Source organism: Carassius gibelio, chromosome B3 (genome assembly GCF_023724105.1).
Source record: "Carassius gibelio isolate Cgi1373 ecotype wild population from Czech Republic chromosome B3, carGib1.2-hapl.c, whole genome shotgun sequence".
Lineage (NCBI taxonomy): Eukaryota > Metazoa > Chordata > Actinopteri > Cypriniformes > Cyprinidae > Carassius > Carassius gibelio.
Genome location: NC_068398.1, coordinates 6,405,028 through 6,423,902, shown reverse-complemented (window position 1 = coordinate 6,423,902; position 18,875 = coordinate 6,405,028). Strand labels below are relative to the sequence as shown.

Here is an 18,875-nt window from a genome sequence, read left to right as displayed (position 1 = left end):
TTGAGGAATTACAAAGGCTACCTTGGATCTCTCGGTGGCGTACAAGTGCGGTTGCATCTCCAGGACCAGCGAGCATTGTAGGAGGAAACCGCTGCACTCCTCCTCCGAACCAGAGTAGGGCGCCGGCCGGGCCATGGGACTGGCGTGAACGAAAGGTGAGGAAGTGCTGGCAGGTAGGAGCAGGTAGTGTTGGGTAGAGTGCTGAATGGATCCGTAAGAGCTGAGTGAAGACGTCAGAGGAGGGAGGTGAACCACACACACGCACACTGGGGATCTTGAACTTTGGAGAATCGCTGGAGAGAGGCAAGTAGAGGAAGAGTTAGTCTTTTGAGTTAGCATACAGGTAAGACCTTGTCGCGAACGAGACCGGATGCTGATTGAGTCCGTATGTGGTATTTATGGTGCCGAGGTGATTGGGTAATGATGAGGGTCAGGTGGATGTGCTCAGTACTCAGGTGAGGGCGTGCGTTGTGAATGAGTGGAGGTGGAACCGGGTGTGTTTGTAACACTTACACTGAAAAAAAAAAGTTTAATTTGTCCAATTAAAAAATGGGTTTTGTGTGTGTGGTGAGTGTTTGTGTGTGTTTTGACATATATTCTGCAAGGAAAGAATAGAGAAAATATGAACTCGATCTTAAACCGTGACTGCATTACACCACGGTACGTGGCGATATCTATAGGGATGGTGGAAGAAAATGACTTATGTTATGAATGAACAGACATAATCAACTTAAATTAAACACAAATTAATACTATAACGACTCATTAGTATTTAAAAATAATACAAATAATATTAATTTACCTGAAAGGAAGCTCTTATCCTTTACATCCATGAGCATTTGCTTCTAACTTTAAACCAAAATACAAATTTATGGTAAATACTGTAGTGTTTTTGAACCATACTACAGTAAAGTGTATTATACTGTATATATTATAGTATTTACAACACTTATTATTGAATACTAGAGCATACGTTAATATAACTATAGTGAACTGATAAACTGTAATAAATACTCTAGCATACTTTAGTTTTTACTACTGTAAACTGTAGTGTACTGTAGTATAATATAAAATATAAACTTGGTACAGTATTGGGCAAAGTCATTTGTTTATATTAATAGCTTGTTATATTACCACAGCAACTATAGAATTACCACAACAAATTAATTCAAGTACTTTAGTATGGTTCAAAAACACTATAGTATTTACTGTAAATTACTACAGTATTTTTTTCATGTGAGGGCTGTGTTTAGGGGTAGGTTTTTGGGATGGAATATAAAGTTTATACTGTATAAAAATAGTTTTGTCTATGGAAAGACCCCATAAAACATGGAGACGTGTGTGTGTCTGTCTGTATGTGTGTGTGGTTTTTAAATTAACATTTGCAAATCTGTTATTTTATTTTTCCAATATGTTAAACTAGAAAATTAAGAAAAAGAGGATATTACACTGAAAAAAAAAGTTTAATTCATCCAATTTAAAAAAAAAATGGGTTGTGTGTGTGTGTGTGGTGAGCGTGTGTGTGTGTGTGTGTGTGTGTGTGTTTACATATATTCTGCAAGGAAAGAATAGAGGAAATATGAACTCAATCTTAAATCGTGACTGCATTGCAATACGGTAGGTGGCGATATGCACACATAATGCAACGCAGCAAAAAAACACATAAAGAACCAAAGTAAAAGTAAAAGAGAATTACTAGAGTGAAAAGGACGGACACAAGTTCAATAAACTTAGAAAATGTTTGTGCTTTTTGTGTTCTTGTTCCCATGTTTAAAAGTAGCCAGTGCAGGTAAGTTGACCAACAAATGGTTTTCAATGCCATATTAAAATCCTGTTGACAGCTGAAGCCAGCACTTTCATGTGACGCATTGAGGAGAAAACATAAATCATACCCAGCTTTTTTATTTATGTATATATTATTATTATTATTATTGTAATATACATAAAATATAGAAACTTTTCTGTGATAGCTGTGTTTAGGGGTCTGGTTATGGGATATATTATAAAATTTGTACTGTACAAAAAATCAGTCGATAAAAAGAGAAAATGTTCGTGTTTGTGCTGTTGCGGTTCAGGCCCCTAGCCAGCTATGAGGTCACCGAGGTCTGGACCTCTGCAATGAGCTCATTGCTGCTCGCTGGTCTTCAGAATGTGAAACAAAGAAATAGCTGTTTATAAACCTAGTACTGTTATTGTAAGAAACGTATCCTATACCGTACTTTACTTTCTATACGTGGTTTATCAGATTGCTAGCTGTGCTTTTATGTAATGACAACAAAATAATAACAATAACATAGCAAAATCCCAGAGTTGTCAAATTTCACAGCTCCGAGTGGCCGGAGACCTCTGAGTGGCATTTAATCTGACCAGTTGTTGCCCACTGAGCAGCCCAGAACACATCAGATCTTTAGAACATGAGAGGTGAGTGTAGGAGGTGATATGATTTGAAGAGAGTGTGTTTCACAAAAGAGCGTCTCTTTCCCACAGACAAGCTCCTGTGACAAAACAGTGGATTTTTCATCAATGCCAGCACACAGAAAGTGTTTGCGGCTGACTGAAGCAATCATGCAAATAGGAATGTGACGCATCTAAACGTTACGTCAGAGGTGTCAAATTTCACATTGCGATTCTATTGAAAATCGTTTGATCTTTGATTTTCACACAGTGAAATAAACTACACAGTCAAATGCATGAGTTCACAAGTTCACCCTTACATCTAATCTGAAGGTGAATAGTAGGGATATTTTGGCGTGCTGTCCTGGGGGAGGGGTCCGGGCCCGGAGCATAGTCCGAACCCAAATAACTCCCCCTATCCCTAATTTGGGATAAATAGATTAGAAGTGAGGAGTTGGGGTGGAGGAGGGATGCCGAAAAAATGTCATGGGACAGGAGGTAGGAAGACTGGATATATATACGCTTGTGTGCTAGATAAGATGATTAGCTAAACAAGATGCACCTGTGCCAAATTGGATGATTATCTGATTGTGCTCCACCTGAACTTGGTTAATAAGACCACATTTCACGAGTTCACCCTTACATCTAATCTGAAGGCGAATAGTAGGCATATTTTGGCGTGCTGTCCTGGGGGAGCGGTCCGGGCCTGGAGCATAGCCAGAATCCAAATAACTCCCCAAAAGAAGCTTAAAGGCACAAAGGCAGCAGCCAGAGAGCTAAATTTAGTTGCCCCCCAAAATATGCGCGTTGAGAAAAAAAAAAGCAGAGCGACCGGGAGAGCCCGTGCAGTGTTCAACGAGAGCTGCGGCTCGCAACGTCTTACCGGCGAGCCCTTCGTGCCGCTTATGAGAGGAGCACGATGCCGGATATCAAAAAATCCCTCTTGCGGCTGAGTACGAGGCACGGTTTGGTGCATCTGATGAAGGGCTCTCACTGCTACTGAAGGGAGCCAGTGGCTGTACCCCATCGGGAGGGAGATCCCTGGCCGCCATCGAGTATGCAACATAACTCGGACGGGGGGTTCACACTGCGACCGAAGGGAGCTGTGGGTCTGCTGCACCAGAAGGGAGAGCCCCGTCAGATGCTGAATAGGCAATGAAATTCGAGCCGCGGTTTAGCGCGTCGGATAAAGGGCTCCTAATGCAACCAAAGGGAGTCAGCGGCTGTACCCCATTTGGAGGGAGATCCCTAGCCACTGTTGAGCATGCAACATAACTCAGATGGGGGTTCACACTGCGACCGAAGGGAGCCATGGGTCTGCTGCACCAGAAGAGGAGCCCTAGTCTGATGCTGAGAAGGCAAAGAGACGGAACTGATGGAGGGACTCCCGCTGCATCCGTAGGGAGCTGCAGCTCTGCTGCACCGGAAGGGGGAGTCCCCCATTGTGGGTTTATGTGAGGCACGGTTTTTGGCCTCGGAGGGTTCTCCCAGCCTCCGTAGGACGATTCGCAACTCTGCATCGGGAGTGCTGCCCCGGAGGGGAGAGCCCTGATTGACGCTAACTGGAATACGAATGTTGGATGGGTTCTTGCTGCGTCCGAAGGGAGCTGGGGCTCTGCTGCACCAGAAAGGCAAGTCCCCCTTGCGATGCGAGGCATAATAATTCTTTACATAATTCTTTACATTTATATAGTGCTTTTCTAGACACTCAAAGCGCTTACATAGTCAAGGGGTATCTCCTCATCCACCACCAGTGTGCAGCATCCACCTGGATGATGCGACGGCAGCCATAGTGCGCCAGAACGCCCACCACACACCAGCTTACTGGTGGAGAAGAGACAGAGTGATGAAGCCAATCAGCGGATATGGGGATTGTTAGGAGGCCATGATGGTCAGAGGCCAATGGGCGAATTTAGCCAGGATGCAGAGGTCACACCTCTACTCTTTACGAAAGACATTCTGGGATTTTTAATGACCACAGAGAGTCAGGACCTCGGTTTAACGTCTCATCCGAAGGACGGAAATGCATGGAAATGCATGGTTTGATGCATCTGATGGAGGGCTCTTATTGCGACCAAGGGAGCCAGCGGCTCTATTCCACCGAGAGGGAGAGCCCTGTCCACCCTTGAGCATGCAGCATAACTCAGACGGGGGGGTTCACCCTGCGATTGAAGGGAGCCGTGGGTCTGCTGCACCGGAAGGGAGAGCCCCGTCAGATGCAGAATAGACAAGAAGATTCAAGGCACGGTTTGGTGCATCGGATGGAGGGCTCCTGCTGCGACCGAAGGGAGACAGTGGCTCTATTCCAGTGGCTCTGAACCGGAAGGGAGAGTCCCCCTTGCAACTGGATATGAGACATGATTTTAAGCGTCGGATGGAGGGCTCTCACAGCGACCAAAGGGGGCCAACGGGTCTGCTGCACTGGGTGGGAGATCCCCCGTCCACCGCCAAGCATGCATCATACTCAGAACGATAGACTGAAGAACGACCCTGCAATCGAAGGGAGCCAATGGGTCTGCTGCACCGGAAGGGAGAGACCCCCTTGTGACTGTATACAAAGCGTATTTTGATGCATCGGATGGAGGGCTGTCACAACGACCGAAGGGGGCGTGTGTCTCTGCTGCACCGGGAGGGAGAACTCAATGACAGACGAAAGGCTCAGACTGCGACCGAAGGGAGCCGTTGCCCTGCTACACCGGAAGGGAGAGCACTGTCCGATGCTGAATAGGCAAAGAGATTGTAACGATGGCTGGAGGCCAAAGACCAAAGACCAAAGAAACAATAACTGAGAGGCTTCGATTAATCAAGTAAACAACATGATTTAAAATGCAGATGTTTTTTTATTTTCTAAATGTCTGATGAACAACAACCGAGGGCCTCTATCTGATTATGTGAGAGGCCCCTTTTGAGCTGCTTAAGTTTAGGGCTGAAATGATTCCTCGAGTAACTCGATTACAAAAAATTATTGAGGCAAATTCCTCTGCCTCGAAGCCTCTTTTAATTTATTTAAAATCTCACATCAAGTTCTTTCACAATCATTTTTTTTTCTTTTTATGTTACAACGTGTTTACGATGGCGGAAGGAGACAAGCGCTGCGTCCGAAATCGCATACTGCAAGGAGTCAGCAGTGTTTTGATTTGAGGGGGCGGGCAAACGTAAAGAGAACATCGTGGCATGTGTCCATTTCAAGATAGAGCTGGCATACCACAACTGGGGCCCTATGATTTCCGCAATGCAGAAAACGTGGAGGGAATCGTGGGATCCAGTCATAAAAACGGAATTTACAGTTTAACGTGGAATGGCATGGAATTTGCCAATTTTTTAATGAATTAATCAAAATAGGTCATTGCACTTACATCAAATCACGATATGGACTAATATCTGTAAATATTAAGCCTGAACAGTCTATTTAAATGTAAATCCTGCATGTTCTGTGTATCTCTTTTAATGAATGGAGCAGAAGTGCGACTTCCTTTATCACACACACTGAAGCGCGCGTGACGCTCGCGGTAATTTCAGCGTCTGTTGTCTCACTAAATAAGGACTTGAACACATGAACAACATCTCCAGAACTGCTCCGACAGTCACTTCATGAGCATTTGACCATTTGATTTAAGTAAAACTAGCGTCACATCACATACACAGATCCATCAATCCATCGAAATAAAAGTCCGGTGTGCTGACATTTTATTCTACCCGTTAGATTTACTGCGCATGCGCACATCAATATTGCATCAATATAATTAAGCAAAAACACATTTTATCCGAATACTCGATTAATCGATGGAATTTTTGGTAGAATACTCGATTACTACAATATTCGATAGCTACAGCCCTAACTTAAGTTGCTGCCCCGATGCGAAATGATTGACTGGAAAATGTTCTGTGGGTAAGCCTGATTGAGCAAGGATCAGTTAAGAGTTTTAAAAAAAATTTATTTGTATTTATTTTTGTGATAAAAAATTTAACTTTCATATATTTTTGATTCATTGCACATTGGTCTTTTATTTTTTTAATACTGATGATTTGGGCATACAGCTCATGAAAACCCAAAATTCCTATCTAAAAAAATTAGCATATCATGAAAAGGTTCTCTAAACGAGCTATTAACATAATCATCTGAATCCACTAATTAACTCTAAACACCTGCAAAAGATTCCTGAGGCTTTTAAAAACTCCCAGCCTGGTTCATTACTCAAAACCGTAATCATGGGTAAGACTGCCGACCTGACTGCTGTCCAGAAGGCCATCATTGACACCCTCAAGCGAGAGGGTAATAAACAGAAAGAAATTTCTGAACGAATAGGCTGTTCCCAGAGTGCTGTATCAAGGCACCTCAGTGGGAAGGAAAAAGTGTGGCAAAAAACACTGCACAACGAGAAGAGGTGACCCTGAGGAAGATTGTGGAGAAGGACTGATTCTAGACCTTGGGGGACCTGAGAAAGCAGTGGACTGAGTCCAGAGCCACCTTGCACAGGCGTGTGCAGGAAATGGGCTACAGAGAAGCAGCAATGGACTGTTGCTCAGTGGTCCAAATTACTTTTTTCGGATGAAAGCAAATTTTGCATGTCATTCAGAAATCAAGGTGCCAGAGTCTGGAGGAAGACTGGGGAGAAGGAAATGCCAAAATGCCTGAAGTCCAGTGTCAAGTACCCACAGTCAGTGATGGTCTGGGGTGCCATGTCAGCTGCTGGTGTTGGTCCACTGTGTTTTATCAAGGGCAGGGTCAATGCAGCTAGCTATCAGGAGATTTTGGAGCACTTCATGCTTCCATCTGCTGAAAAGCTTTATGGAGATGAAGATTTCGTTTTTCAGCACGACCTGGAACCTGCTCACAGTGCCAAAACCACTGGTAAATGGTTTACTGACCATGGTATTACTGTGCTCAATTGGCCTGCCAACTCTCCTGACCCGAACCCCATAGAGAATCTGTGGGATATTGTGAAGAGAAAGTTGAGAGACGCAAGACCCAACACTCTGGATGAGCTTAAGGCCGCTACTGAAGCATCCTGGGCCTCCATAACACCTCAGCAGTGCCACAGGCTGATTGCCTCCATGCCACGCCGCATTGAAGCAGTCATTTCTGCAAAAGTATTCCCGACCAAGTATTGAGTGCATAACTGAACATAATTATTTGAAGGTTGACTTTTTTTTTGTATTAAAAACACTTTTCTTTTATTGGTCGGATGAAATATGCTAATTTTTTGAGATAGGAATTTTGGGTTTTCATGAGCTGTATGCCAAAATCATCAGTATTAAAACAATAAAAGACCTGAAATATTTCAGTTGTGTGCAATGAATCTAAAATATATGAAAGTAAAATTTTTATCATTACAATATGGAAAATAATAAACTTTTTCACAATATACTAATTTTTTGAGAAGGACCTGTAGACGAATCAGAATGTGTGAGCGGACACTGCTGCGACAGTGAGAAAAAAAAACAGAAAAGGCTCCTGCGGGAGCGGACAATGCTGCGGCGGTGGGGAGATATGGAAAAAAGGCTCCTGGGGGGCGGGCACTGCTGGGATGGCTGAAGTGAGGATTGACCATTATAGTTAGATATGGGGATGTTAGGAGAGTTAGCTATGGTAGATAAGGAGTTTGAGTGAAAGGGGATGGGTTCGGTGAACTTTTTTTAATATATATATATATATATATATATATATATATATATGTATATATATATATATATATATATATATATATATATATATATATATATATATATATATATATGTATATATATATATATATATATATATATATATATATATATATAATCGGTCTGACCACTAATAGGTCTTGGTGCCCTCTGCCTTCTGACAAATTTAGAGCTGGAGGCCACTGAACAGAAAAATGGTTAGTAGCATGAGGGAGCGGAAGAGTTAAGGGCTCGTTTGCGAATGGAGGCAGCCTCACGTTTGCTTAAGCTGCTGTAGCTGTGAGTCGTGGGAAGGGGCTGGGGTGTGTGTTGTCTTGAAGAACCTGTGTAGCCTGCACTGCTAGCAGAGGCAGCCTAATGCTAATGTCTGCTACGTGAGCTGGAGGACGCTGAAAAGAAAAAGGGGGTTAGAAGTAACAGGATGGAAATACTGGGATGTGCATGCCTGTGTTGCAAGTAAAAGTAGCTTCGTGCTTGCTTCGGCTGCTGTAGTTGTTGGCTGATTTGACAATTGCTCAAACCTTGTCTGAATTAATACATTCCTGTTGGAAAAGCATCTTTTCCTCTCGTTTTGGCCTTCAGGCCTTTTTAAACGGCCTCCAGAGCAGATAAATTTGGGATGCTGTTTTCCCGTTGTAGTATGGACTTTTGAAACAGAGGCTTTTGAAAAGATGTACTGCATGCTTAGTTTTGTAAAACATTGTACCAATAGACATGTCTATAGCAGTAACGTTAATTGCAGTAATGTGATATTCAAATTCAAGCGGTTTCTAAAGATCCAGACAGTTTTCTTCTAGAAAGACAAAAACGTTCAGGTGGAGAAAAAAAAAAACTTTTTCTAAAGATATTTACTTTGCATGCTTTTCATATTACAGTCCTAAAAAGACAATAGAAAATTTACTCACACTTGCTGTCCTGCGGCAAAAAATGAGGGTAGTTGTGTTTTAGAAAAATTCGGAGTAATCATGACAGTAAATGGTGAAATATGTCCCTAAATAATTGATCCTGTCAGAATAATTGCATGAAACGTATGTCTGTATCATCTCAGTGAGGTTTAAACATGCACAATAAAGCAAATGTAATGTCTTCAGACATTTCAGTGTGGATGACAATGCCTTTGCTTCGTGGTTGAAAAGTGGCATCGTCATTCGACAGAGTTAAGTCATAACGTCGTTTAACAAACTTTAGCGTCTTCATAATTGCATTCTATATATAAAGTCTATTTAAATTGTTCAGATGAGCAAAGCACAAGGTTTTCTTGCATAATTAGCATTTTAATTGTTTGGTCAGACAGTTCATATATTGGTCTACATATTCATGTTCTTAAATCGGGGATTAAACATGGAATTATGTTTTGTATGCTAAATATGAAAACAGGCATATGTGCAAAGTACCTATAACTGCGCTTTGCAAGATTGACATGCTAAATGGCTAACTGACCCGGTTTACTCTCATCAATTTTGTTTACGAACGAGATAAGATATGTACCAGTTCATGAAATTTACGAACGACATGTATCCGTTTATTCAACTCGACATGTGTACCAGTTCAGTCCTTTCGTTCACGAATGAGAGCTCTAGATCTCTTTCAGACTCATATGAAACTCGCTCAGTGTGGATGACAACTCTGGAAAACTCTTCATTAATGAGAGTAAATCGAGAACGATTCGTTCGCCTAAAAGATTCGTAAAAAAAAAAAAGATTCTTTCACGACCGACACATCACTACAGCGCACGGTCTTTGCCGCTAGTGGAGGCAGCATCGAACTGTGCCACGGCCTAAAAAGCGAGAGAGGCTTGCTGTGGTGAGAACTGGGGCACGGCCCGGGCTGGTTGAATGCCTGCTGCTGGTACGATCCAGCATTATAAGAGAGCGGGACAATCGAAAAAATTTTAACATATAAACACAAAAATACATGAAAGGCTTAGTTCAGCATCCGCACAGTTTTGTGCACACAGCATGCACACAGAGATCTGTGTCTTACAGCCATTAAACACCAAATTGACATTGGTCTCTCCTTGCTCTTTAAATGACGCATACATACAAAAACTATTTTCTTTTTGGGAGTATCCTCTTAAAAATGGTCGGTTATGTCTTTTAAAGTTAAAGTAAACAGTTGAGAAAGAAATCAGATATGTATCATTATTCTGAATGTATTGTCTCTTAAAGTGACCACCCCTAATTTACTAGCTGCTGTCAGTGTCCTTAAAGGGTTAGTTCAACCATGTCGTTCCAAACCTGTGGGACTTCCGTTTATCTTGGGAACAGAGTTTAAGATATTTTAGATTTAGTCTGAGAGCTCTCAGTCCCTCCATTGAAACTGTGTGTACAGTATACTGTCCATGTCCAGAAAGGTAAGAAAAACATCATCAAAGTAGTCCATGTGACATCAGAGGGTCAGTTAGAATTTTTTGAAGCATCGAAAATACATTTTGGTCCTAAAATAGCAAAAACTACGACTTTATTCATCATTGTCTTCTCTTTCGAGTTTGTTGTGAGAGAGTTAAAAACAAAGCAGTTTGTCATATCCGGTTCATGGACGAATCATTCCATGTAACCGGATCTTCTTTAACCACTTCACCAAATCGAACTGAATCGTTTAAAACGGTTCTCGTCTCCAATACGCATTAATCCGCAAATGACTTAAGCTGTTAACTTTTTTAATGTGGCTGACACTCCCTCTGAGTTAAAACAAACAAATATCCCGGAGTAATTCATTTACTCAAACAGTACACTGACTGAACTGCTGTGAAGTGAGAACTGAAGATGAACACCGAGCCAAGCCAGAATGAATGAACAAAAGATTGACTCGTTCTTGAGTCAAGAACCGTTTCTGTCAGACGCGTCCGATTTGAGAACCGAGGAGCTGATGATACTGCGCATGTGTGATTCAGCATGAAGCAGATTGACACATAGAGTTATGTCATGAGTACATTGTCATGTACAGTGCTATACGATACACGAGGACACAGAGATGAGTCACGGCGACAAGGAGATGGGGAACCAGAAGACCAAAGGGGACCAGGAGCTACCAAGGACAATGGTGGATCCAGAGGGAAGGAGGCCAGTGCTCTGGTCTGGAGTCTGAGTCTGGAGGTGGAGATGGGGGATCCTCATACCAAGAGGGAGCTGGGGACTGGAAGTCCGAGGAGATCCGCACCACATGATGTAGCAGCAGCTCACCCTTATTGTTGGGAGTGTGGACAGGGTTTCAATCCATTCCCTTGATCTCCACTCATCTTTGCTGGCTCACACACCTGGTCAGACGTAATGTCGGGCTCTGGCCCCGGGGTGATGCTAGTCACAGTTGTTTCTTTTACCACTGGCTTGTGTGTCACAGTGGGATTATGCTCTCCATCTGCAGTGGACTCTGGCGTTCACTCCCTGCAGCAGGCTGATGGCTGGCTGAGCTCTGGATCAGGAGTGGGACTGGTGATATCATCCACAGAACTAAACAGACCTGGGAGTATATACAGTATAATGAGGCTAATGAATGAGAGACAGCTGTAAATCAAAGGGAAACTATGGAAACAGTATATTAATTAAAAATAATAATAAAAAAAAATTTAAAAAATTAATTAAATTGTTTTGTTTCAAGCAACTGACCACAAGAGAACAGAAACTGAAAGAAATGCAACCAAAAGTCTGTCAACATGACAGCAGTGTGATAAGAGGAAATTAATCAGTGAATCAAATCTCAATTATTCAAACGTCTGATAAAGCAAAATTATAATTTATTCTATTTCTATAGGACAACTCTGTTTCTTGAATGTATAGTTGTATATGTAGTGGTATAAATTCAGGCCACACTAACATTATTTGTTTGTCCTTGTGTATCCACAGATTCTCACTCACTAATTATTTTTTTGACATATATAGCTGGACAAACACCATTTCCTGAGTTCAGTGCTGTGCTGATGTTGGATGATGTGCAAATAGCATATTATGACTCAAACACATGGAAACTTGTCTATCGCTCTCACAATGAATCAAAATACTATGATGAAGAGCAAAGCGATGCTGAAACTGTATTTCGTGTTCAATATAACGAACTGAAATATTTGGAATTCCATTATAATGATCACTTAAATCACTCAGGTTAGTCCAAGCAACAAACTGATAAAGCCACACAATACATTTCATAACAAATGTAACTCTTGTTTGTTTATGCACACAGCATATAAACCTTTTGACAGAGAAGTGGTAACAGCTACATGTTTCATTCATCCATTCTTCTACAGGTGTACATGTTACTCAGAGATTTGCTGGATGTGAATTGTTGAACAATGATAAACCTGGTCCACTTTATTACTGGGATGCGTTTGATGGACAGAACGTTGGGGAGTTGACTTTTGACATTGAAAAAAAGGAAATCCAGAATAAACTGTTATGGAAAACATGGGACCAAGCAGCACAGCTTCGTATAAAGTTCCTGCATCAAAATGTTTATCATCCTATTTGCATTAAAACCTTGCGGAGGTATCTGAACATGGAAAAGAACAATGTGATGAGAAAAGGTAAGTGAGTCACCCTGATTAACCTATTCATAATTAAAAAAATAAAAAAAAATCAACAAATATGGACCAGACAGCTGTGCTGACAGAAAGCATCAAATGCTTTTGAATGCTTTATGAATCATGATTATCATAAATGAATGACCGATGCAATGAACACAACAGTTTACCAGCAGTAACACTTCTCAATCTTCTTTGTAGTGAAACCCAGAGTCAGACTCATGAAGAAGATGCTCCCAGACTCTCAAGGGCTTCAGATCAGCTGTCTGGCCACTGGTTTTTATCCCCGTCACATTAACCTGACCCTGTTCAGAGATGGTCAGCCTGTGGATGATGATCAGATCACAGGAGGACAGATTATGTCCAACGGAGATGGAACTTACCAGATGAGGAAGAGTTTGGTGATCAGTAAAGAAAAGCTACGTCAAGAACATAAATACAACTGCACAATGAAGCACCTCAATCTGGACAACAAACTGGACATTACATCTGGTACAAATATTTTGAGTGCAGGGACAACAAATGTTAAATTTAGTAAAAAAATAAATAACATGAAAACAGATTTACCTGTTTGATTCAATAGTTTATTCTCAAATGTCACTCATCTCAAAACTTTTCAGATGTGGATGAATCTGACCCAGGATCCTTCAGTCTGCCTGTCGTGATCAGTGTGCTGCTGCTGCTGGTGTTCATGTGTGGGGCTGGTTTCGTCAAGAAGAGACGAGCTGCTGGTAAATGTTTTTTATTTTATTTATTTATTTATTTATTTATTTTTTTGCATCTAATTTTCAAAGAAAAAAAAGAAACCCAACATCTGTTCCTTTGGAAATAAACCTTCACCATATGCAAGTTCACCATATGCAGTTTGATATTTCGGTAACGCTTACAACCCGCAAAGAACTACGTTAGTATACTGCATTTACGGTGTACATTTCTGCAATTATAGTGTACCTATAAAGAATGTACATTTAGGTATGGGGACCAATATTACATTTGGGGAATAAAGGGGTAACAACCTGTAAAATTACAAATCAAGGCCTGGCTTCCCGATAACGCTCACTCTTAGAGTGCTAAGAAGACCTTGAAAGATATATCTTACTAAAGTTGTTTATGTTCCTAAGTGTGTTCCCCGAAGTGTCCCTTAGGAAGCTTCTTAGCACGCTGCCTCTTACGTCGGACGTTACAAGAGCACTGTCCCGAGTGAAGGTGCTGAAGTAGTTGGCATCGATTGCTCATGAATCAATTTTCTACTTCACGTGAAGGTGCATTACATCGTTAAGAAAGACAATACGTTCTATGCAAATGAAACATTCCTCAAATTATTATAGTAATATTTATTTTAACATATGTTAAGTTATCAGTTGAATATAGACTATAAATTTAATTATCAAATGGTCATACGATATGTTGTGACGGGTAGACGAACCAGGTATCCCTCGCTAATCATCCACCTCCTTATCCCGTTGTGCCGCTTCTTGACATGGGTTTAACGACTTATAAAAATTATGTAATACACTTTTAAATTAATGGTACGGTACTTTACAATCTGAATTGATTGGCAAGCAGCTGCAGTTACTTCTGTTTAATGCGGTATTGATTGCAATTGGTTTATGTTTTAAATAAAAAGCAACCTATCTACAATGAACAGAGAGTTAGATACAGAATATGATGGGGAAACAACGTAAAAAAGAGCACCAAGCCTCTCGTCAGAGGAAGTTGAAGTTTTGCTGGACATTGCCACCAGGTCGGAGATCACAACCCTGTGGTCCACTATAACCTGCACGTTTATGGCCGCGTCTCCCTTTCGCGATGAGTAGCCTACACCTGATCAATCACTGATGGATCACCAGGATGTAATCCCCGGCATGGCGCAGAAGGGCATTGGTGACAGTGTGGACGCACCTCCACACCGAGATCTTGATTAGGCCGTAGCCCTCTCCCACGACCTTGATGAATCTCTCTGTAGCAAAAAAAAAAAAAAAAAAAAAGTAGTGCTGGGCTTCAGGGCTTAAAGCAAAATTCCGCCGCGTTAGCCTGGCAAGCGCAGGTCTGAGAAGGTCCAGCAGCTCCATAATGAGTTGTCTTGGGAGGCGGATTTTTTTTTTTTATATAAAGCCAAGTCAGGCAAAATGTCAGAAGGGCATAAGTTTTGCCGAATACAAAAATTGACATGGACTAAATGGCTCCGCGTCCGGCTCCGTCTTTGATTCAATACAAGGACACGTTGGATCGCTGCTATGGTCGCTTACTGGACACAACCATGATTACCCATTTATAGATATTAGCCATTTAGAGCCAAATTGTTTGCCAGATTTTAATTATCAAAAACTTTATTGACAATTAGCTTTAATTACATTACGAAAAAGCCTAGGCTAGTTGCCACCATATTAGTTCTGAGACCAAATAAAGTCAACTTCATAAATAGGCCTGTATCCATTGCGAACATAATTTATTATGAGTCTTAAAAAATAACATAAAATCATTGTTGAGCCGCAACATTGTCAACATACCATAGTTTGACTTGTACTGCGCTGGTTTCTAAAGACTGCTTTACAGTAGCGTCCTGAGCTCAAACAACGCTAAGAGAGAGCTTACGAATGGTCCAGACCAACCTTACGAAAGTATGACTTACAGAAGATATATACTTATACTTAGCATACGAACGTGTCGGGAATCGTGCCATAAGGTTAAGAGAGAGGTTAAGGAATAGGTTAAGAACTACTTAGCGATAAGAACGTTTTGGGGAACCGGGCCCAAGTATTTTGACACTTAAGGGGCACTTTATCTAATATTACATGGTATGTATGGCCTAAACTTACGTTTGGGATTGATTAAGAAAAAGACAATCTACTTTTTATAATTGTATAGGGGTATTTTATTATATTAATTTATATATTTTTTTATTTTATTTTATATTTTATAATTTTATAATTTATTTTATTATTTTATTTTTTAACCATTCTGTTTCTTATTACTGAACAACAAAACTGGACAGCTAGTAAAATGAGTTAATGAGTTTCTGCTATGATCCTACTTACTTTATGAAAGGATTTTCGTCAATCTCAGCGGAGTCACACCAGCTACTTCCCAACACCTCTATCACCAAATAACTTTGCATGATTACCATCAAGGTTCAGTGCAGTTTAAAACAAGCTTCCTACTTTTCAGCTGTTTGCAGTGGATGTGGATGTATACTGTGATGTTTTTATAGCAAAAAAAAAAAAAAGGAGAGGGTTTAATTTGGTGATAAAATAATTACATTAAAACTAGTGCAATAGTTTTCTCTGTAATTACTGTGCAAGTATACACTAGTTCTGTGTTTAAGTCCAACTTGTTCCTCCCTTGTCCCATGTAGTTACAACATTTGCTGGCTGTAAATTAAAGCGGCGCTTGTTGTTACTTCCTTGTTCCACGTAGTTACAGGGTAATTGGCTACAACAAATTGCTGTGGAATAATTGTTTATACAGTATGTCATACATACATTATATATCAGGTAATATATCAGTAAACATGCTGACTATTTTATTTAATTACAATATTGTTTGAAATTTACTATAGGAATACTGCTTGGTTAAATGAACCCAAAATGGGTTTTTAAATAAATAAAAAAAACACAATATGACAACACAACACAGGCAACAGTTAATAAAAGATAAGATAATAAAAGATAAAAATGTATTACACCACTTCAGAAAAAAAACAAAGGAGCTCCATACTTACACAGATTTCACAGTTAAACCAAAATCTTTTGAAACGTTTATTTAAGAATAAATTCAAGATTTAGTTTGATTTGTTCATGTTTTTCACCGACTGATGAAGATAAACTATTATGGCCAAACCATCACGCCAATAAACACACAGTAATAAACACTGAAAGTCCAAATCAAACTGTGTATTATAGTGAACTGACAGGATTATACCGTGATTGATTTAACCGTTTTGATCCACGTCCTCAAACACCATTTTGACCAGTTCAGTTCTGCCAAGTAAATAACAGTGTCAAGGTCCAGAAAAGTATGAACGACATCATCATATTTTCCATCTGCCATCAGTGGTTCAACCGTAATGTTATGAAGCGACGAAAATACATTTTGTATGCAAAGAATCGTGGCTTTATTCTACAATTTGTCTCCTCTATGTCTGTCCACATAACTGTAGCGCCATTTTGGAGAATATGAGCTGAATGCAGGCAGCTTACACTCTTCTGTGTCAGCCACGCCACAAGGATATATTTTTAAGTGTATTTAGTGATTTGAAAGAAAACAGTGCATCCTTGATATTATACCCGTCATCACCTTCTGTTTAATTTTTCACATCAAGAGTTGTCCTTATTTCTGTTATTGAACAAAGTAAATATCAGATAAAAAGGAGTCCCAAAAACAGAAATATCTGATCATCATCCATATTGCTGTTTATATTGCACTTGTGTTACCAAGGCAACATCTGACGGATTTCTATTGAATTCCAAAGAGCTCCGTCATCAGCTCCACAGTGGAAATGAAACCGTGTCCGTGCTGACTGGCTCGGATCAGCACGCAGGGGAATAGTTAAGTAGTTTAACCATGCCAAGAATTCTGGTCCGAGAACGGTTTGTAATCGTGCCGCGCCGTACCAGGCTCATATGGAAATACGTGGTTGTTCGCAATTTCCCATCCCGTTTACTGTTTTTTCTATCCCCGAACTTTAAACTCATTGACACCACTTGCTCATTCTTGAAGTTATGTTTTGACCGTTTTCAATTATTAGTTTAAATGTTTTGGACTGCTGTTCTGAACCGATTGTGTCTGATAGCCAACGTATTGCACCAGGGCACTGTGCTTCTCGTACCGTACAGCGAGAGTGACTGATATTACCAAAATAAAAACGCTAAATTTAAGCCAACTGCAAATCCTCATTAGAAATGCATCTTCACAAAAAATAAACAGACACTCAATCTCTCCTACCACACAAAACCAGCAAATGTAACGTTATATGGCAGTGCTAGCAGCAAATTACAACATTTTACAACATTTTATAAGTACTGCTTATAGAAAATATAATTGGCACAGCGGCCTAGTAAATGTCCTCACTTCCGTTATTTGTGGCTTCCATTATGACATGAATAACAGCTAGTTTATTAGCAGATATCTTTTTTCCAATACAGATCCCACAGTGGGTTGAAGTTGTCTTATAGTGATAACAAGGCCCCCGCCTATTTAGAGAAAAGATATGATTGGTCAATTTTTCTGTCATTCAAAATTACTCCCCCATTGATTTACTATTGCTTGGCCCTCATAGCTGGACCACCAATCACAGAGCTGCAAACACTTGGTGGAAACATTCATATAATGTACCTTATGGAGAAAATGGGCAGTGTTCATTAGCTTATTCACTGAACAGGCAGATTTGGAGAGGTTGTTTTTTTTTTTTAAGAGAAATTGTATTTATTTTATTTAGATGATGTTTGTCAAATTATGAATAGCTGAAATAAAATTATATATATATAAAATACTATAATTTAAAAACATTTATTTACAAATTGTAAATATAATTTTTACAAAAAGTTAAACCCTGATGGTTCCCAACTAGTACACATTAGTTACAAAAAAGTTAGGCTGGTTGTAATCTAAAGTGTTACCGATATTTCTGTAGTGTTACTCTTATCATTAAACTATGTCATTCTTATTCAGGAAAAGGATCTGAGACAACACAGAGTGATTATTCACTTGCTTCATGTGAGTACACCTTTTTATGATGAATTTACAATTAAATATTTAAAAGTAATATGTATTTAGCAACATTTAGATTTTAGATTAGGTTTATTTAAATTTCAAACTTTAAACAGATGCACATTTTAACTCAAGAAACCTTCTAGAAATTAAACAAACATTTTTTTCCTTTTGATTTCAGCTTCTGCCTCTGATGAAAAGTGAAGCAATTCAAGACAATACATATAAAACAGCATTTGATTGGTGCATTACACTTGGTGGATTTAATGACCAAGCGATATTAGAGTAAAATTATAAATGAAAGTAATATAGATATGCAACAACCACAGATAATATGCAGAATGTAAAAATAAGCTTGTGTGACCTGAAATCATAATATTGTTAAAGAACATAATTTTATTTATTTATATTTATAATTTATTTATGTATTCTATAAATGCATAACAATATATGTGTGTGTGTGTGTGTGTGTGTGTGTGTGTGTGTGTGTGTGTGTGTGTGTGTGTGTGTGTGTTGGTAAAAACTAAAAGAAACAAAAAAGAAGTTGTTTCCTGGTTGCCTTAAAAAAAATTATTAATTGAAACTAAGATTTTAA

At 39.8% G+C, this 18,875-nt stretch overlaps 1 protein-coding gene across 1 annotated transcript; it reads left to right on the top strand.

Moving 5' to 3' along the window:
- The first annotated feature begins 1,675 nt into the window (after nt 1–1,675).
- On the top strand, nt 1,676–18,628 carry LOC127952590 (major histocompatibility complex class I-related gene protein-like). The gene is made up of 7 exons (XM_052551230.1): nt 1,676–1,789; nt 11,901–12,155; nt 12,299–12,574; nt 12,773–13,063; nt 13,192–13,302; nt 18,242–18,286; nt 18,462–18,628. The coding sequence occupies exons 1-7, from the start codon at nt 1,738–1,740 to the stop codon at nt 18,482–18,484; spliced, it is 1,053 nt and encodes a 350-aa protein (XP_052407190.1). The 5' UTR covers nt 1,676–1,737; the 3' UTR covers nt 18,485–18,628.
- Nucleotides 18,629–18,875: the final 247 nt, after the last annotated feature.

Excerpts from the sequence above, each read along its gene's own strand:
- LOC127952590 (XM_052551230.1), top strand. The coding sequence starts at position 1,738 with ATGTTTGTGCTTTTTGTGTTCTTGTTCCCATGTTTAAAAGTAGCCAGT. Across the intron at positions 1,790-11,900 it reads TTTAAAAGTAGCCAGTGCAG|ATTCTCACTCACTAATTATT; the intron begins GTAAGTTGACCA and ends GTGTATCCACAG. Across the intron at positions 18,287-18,461 it reads TGATTATTCACTTGCTTCAT|CTTCTGCCTCTGATGAAAAG; the intron begins GTGAGTACACCT and ends TTTTGATTTCAG.